The following is a 2,205-nucleotide window of genomic DNA, read 5'->3' as shown; positions in this document are numbered from 1 at the left end:
TTTTTTTCAATAGTCGTGACTTGTGAGACATTGTTGTTTTATTGCACTAACATTCCATTTACTAAATTAAAATTCCTCATTCTTGTATATTCTTTTATTTTTAATAAAGTAAAAAAAAAAAGATAAAATATTAAAAAATCTATTTTTAATAGAGTAAGGAAAAAAAACATTAAAAAATCCTCTACATGAGGAGAATTGCTAATGCACCATATACTTGTATAGTGGGTGCCCTAATTTATTCATCATTTTTAAAATTCCCGCGAGACATGAATTCTCCCTCCAATTTATGCAAAATGAACACCATTAAAACCAGGAACTATCAAAAGTTCCAATTTTTTTTTTCCAGCAAATTGTAACCATGTCAACTGATGATCAAGATGACCTCGATCTCCTTCTCTCGCTTCAAGATCGTGTTCTTGAAACCCCTCCTTCTCCGTCTTCTTCCCACCCCAGATCCCATGGTAATCAATATTTCTTGGAATCAATTTCTTTTAAATTCGATTATTTTCCTTCAATCTAAGCTATAATTTTTTCATTCAGTACATAGGTATTTGAGATTTGCATGATCTGCTTCAATTTTCACTGACGCATTTACACAAACCCTTGGCAGGCATTCTAATTTTAGGGTTTTTTCATTCATCTTTTTCTGGGCCTAGGTTTAATTTTGCAGGGTATCAATCAGACGATGAAGTGCGACGTCGAAGTGGAAATCTGTCTGCCTTCAAGACTGCTGTTGAGGATTGTATGGATTATGATGTTGAAACAGCTACGAAGGCTCTCAAATCAAAGAAGCCAACTGATCTTGATGTTGAAAAATTTTCTGGTCTTCGAATCCGGTATGCTTATTCTAGAATGCCCCCAACTAGTTTTCTGGATAATTTTTGGTTTTTTTGTGGGGGTTGATACAAGAATCAAATGATTTCGTCAGCAGAGCTGAGCAACCAGTTTTCAGATATTCGATTTGTCCGATTGTCTACCATAAAGTAGAAAATGATTGATATTTGGAGAAGCTGCTTTTAATGTGTTGGTGTTAATAGGAATGTGATTAAAGCCTTAAAGGGGACAGTGGGACACTCTATCTGGTAGTTGGGCAACTGTTGGCGTTTTAACCGAAAAGACAAGCTCTACTGGGAAGAGCTATAGCATGTGGAAGATTGGGTGTTTGGATGGGCAGTTCACAACTGTTTTCTTGTTTGGTGATGCTTACAAGCAGCACGGCGAAGACACAGCTTTATCAGTTTTTGCCTTCTTCAACGCTGGTGCTCGCAAAGATTCTTCTGTATGAAACTGTCATTTGCAATTGGAGTAGCTTCTGTCATTGTTAAATTTACTAGTTTATGAGTTTGTCTGAATTGAGATTTTAGAAACCAGAAAGTATCGATGTTAATGTGTAGAATAAATATATATCAAACTTACGCAACAAGATACTCCAATGTTTATCATGGAATATGAGAAAATATTGTTATCTTAGGAAACGAGGTTAAGGGTTGTGGCTATAAATAAGAGTATTGAGCACTAGAAAAAACCATAATAATATTGTGAGTTTAAGACTTTGAGGTATTAGCCAGATAGGATTTGTTTGTGTTTCACCAAAAAAAACCATGATAATGAATAATCCAATTCCAAGCATAGACGAGAGAATTAGATGTTATCGTTTACAAGCAAGCAAGCACCCGGGTTGGTTATCGGGCACAGACATAGCCGGGAAAGCATGGAAGGATTCGTTGTGGGGTTATATTTTTGGTATTCCAATCCCTCTTACTAAAATTTCCGAAAGACAAGAACAAAGACACCGCCTCCAGCAGCTATCTAAGACGAGGTGTTCTAAATCGACGCTATTAACCCCGAAAGTTTTATGTCGGACTCCGATAGGCCTTTTATTTAGGGTTGTGAGCGTGTTAGAGGGCATATCAAGGAACGTCGTCTACAAATTACGTGATAACAACAGGTCTGCTATGGATGATATTCTTATCGCCGGATGCAGCGCCATGTCTGCTATATGCCTGTAGGCGGTTGGATCTACGGATTTCGCGGTCTTGGCAATGTTGTTGTCTCCGCCTTGGGCGGTCTTGTAAACGCGGGTTTTGAGGCTTATAAGTCTAGTGTGTCGAGTTTTAAATAAGTATTAATTATTTGTGAGAGATAAAAATATTATTAGCCTAGTCTTTTATGTTCCAATTCAAGAGTAAACATCATTCAAGATTT

The 2,205-nt window shown here is 36.9% G+C and overlaps 1 protein-coding gene across 1 annotated transcript; it reads left to right on the top strand.

Moving 5' to 3' along the window:
* The first annotated feature begins 358 nt into the window (after positions 1-358).
* LOC110740151 lies at positions 359-1,285 on the top strand. Its single transcript, XM_021920645.1, has 3 exons — positions 359-461; positions 671-836; positions 1,060-1,285. The coding sequence occupies exons 1-3, from the start codon at positions 359-361 to the stop codon at positions 1,283-1,285; spliced, it is 495 nt and encodes a 164-aa protein (XP_021776337.1).
* The last annotated feature ends 920 nt before the right edge of the window (positions 1,286-2,205 follow it).

Source organism: Chenopodium quinoa, unplaced genomic scaffold (genome assembly GCF_001683475.1).
Source record: "Chenopodium quinoa cultivar QQ74 unplaced genomic scaffold, ASM168347v1, whole genome shotgun sequence".
NCBI lineage: Eukaryota > Viridiplantae > Streptophyta > Magnoliopsida > Caryophyllales > Amaranthaceae > Chenopodium > Chenopodium quinoa.
Note: the sequence above shows the minus strand (reverse complement) of the source record. Positions and strands in the feature narration are given on the sequence as shown.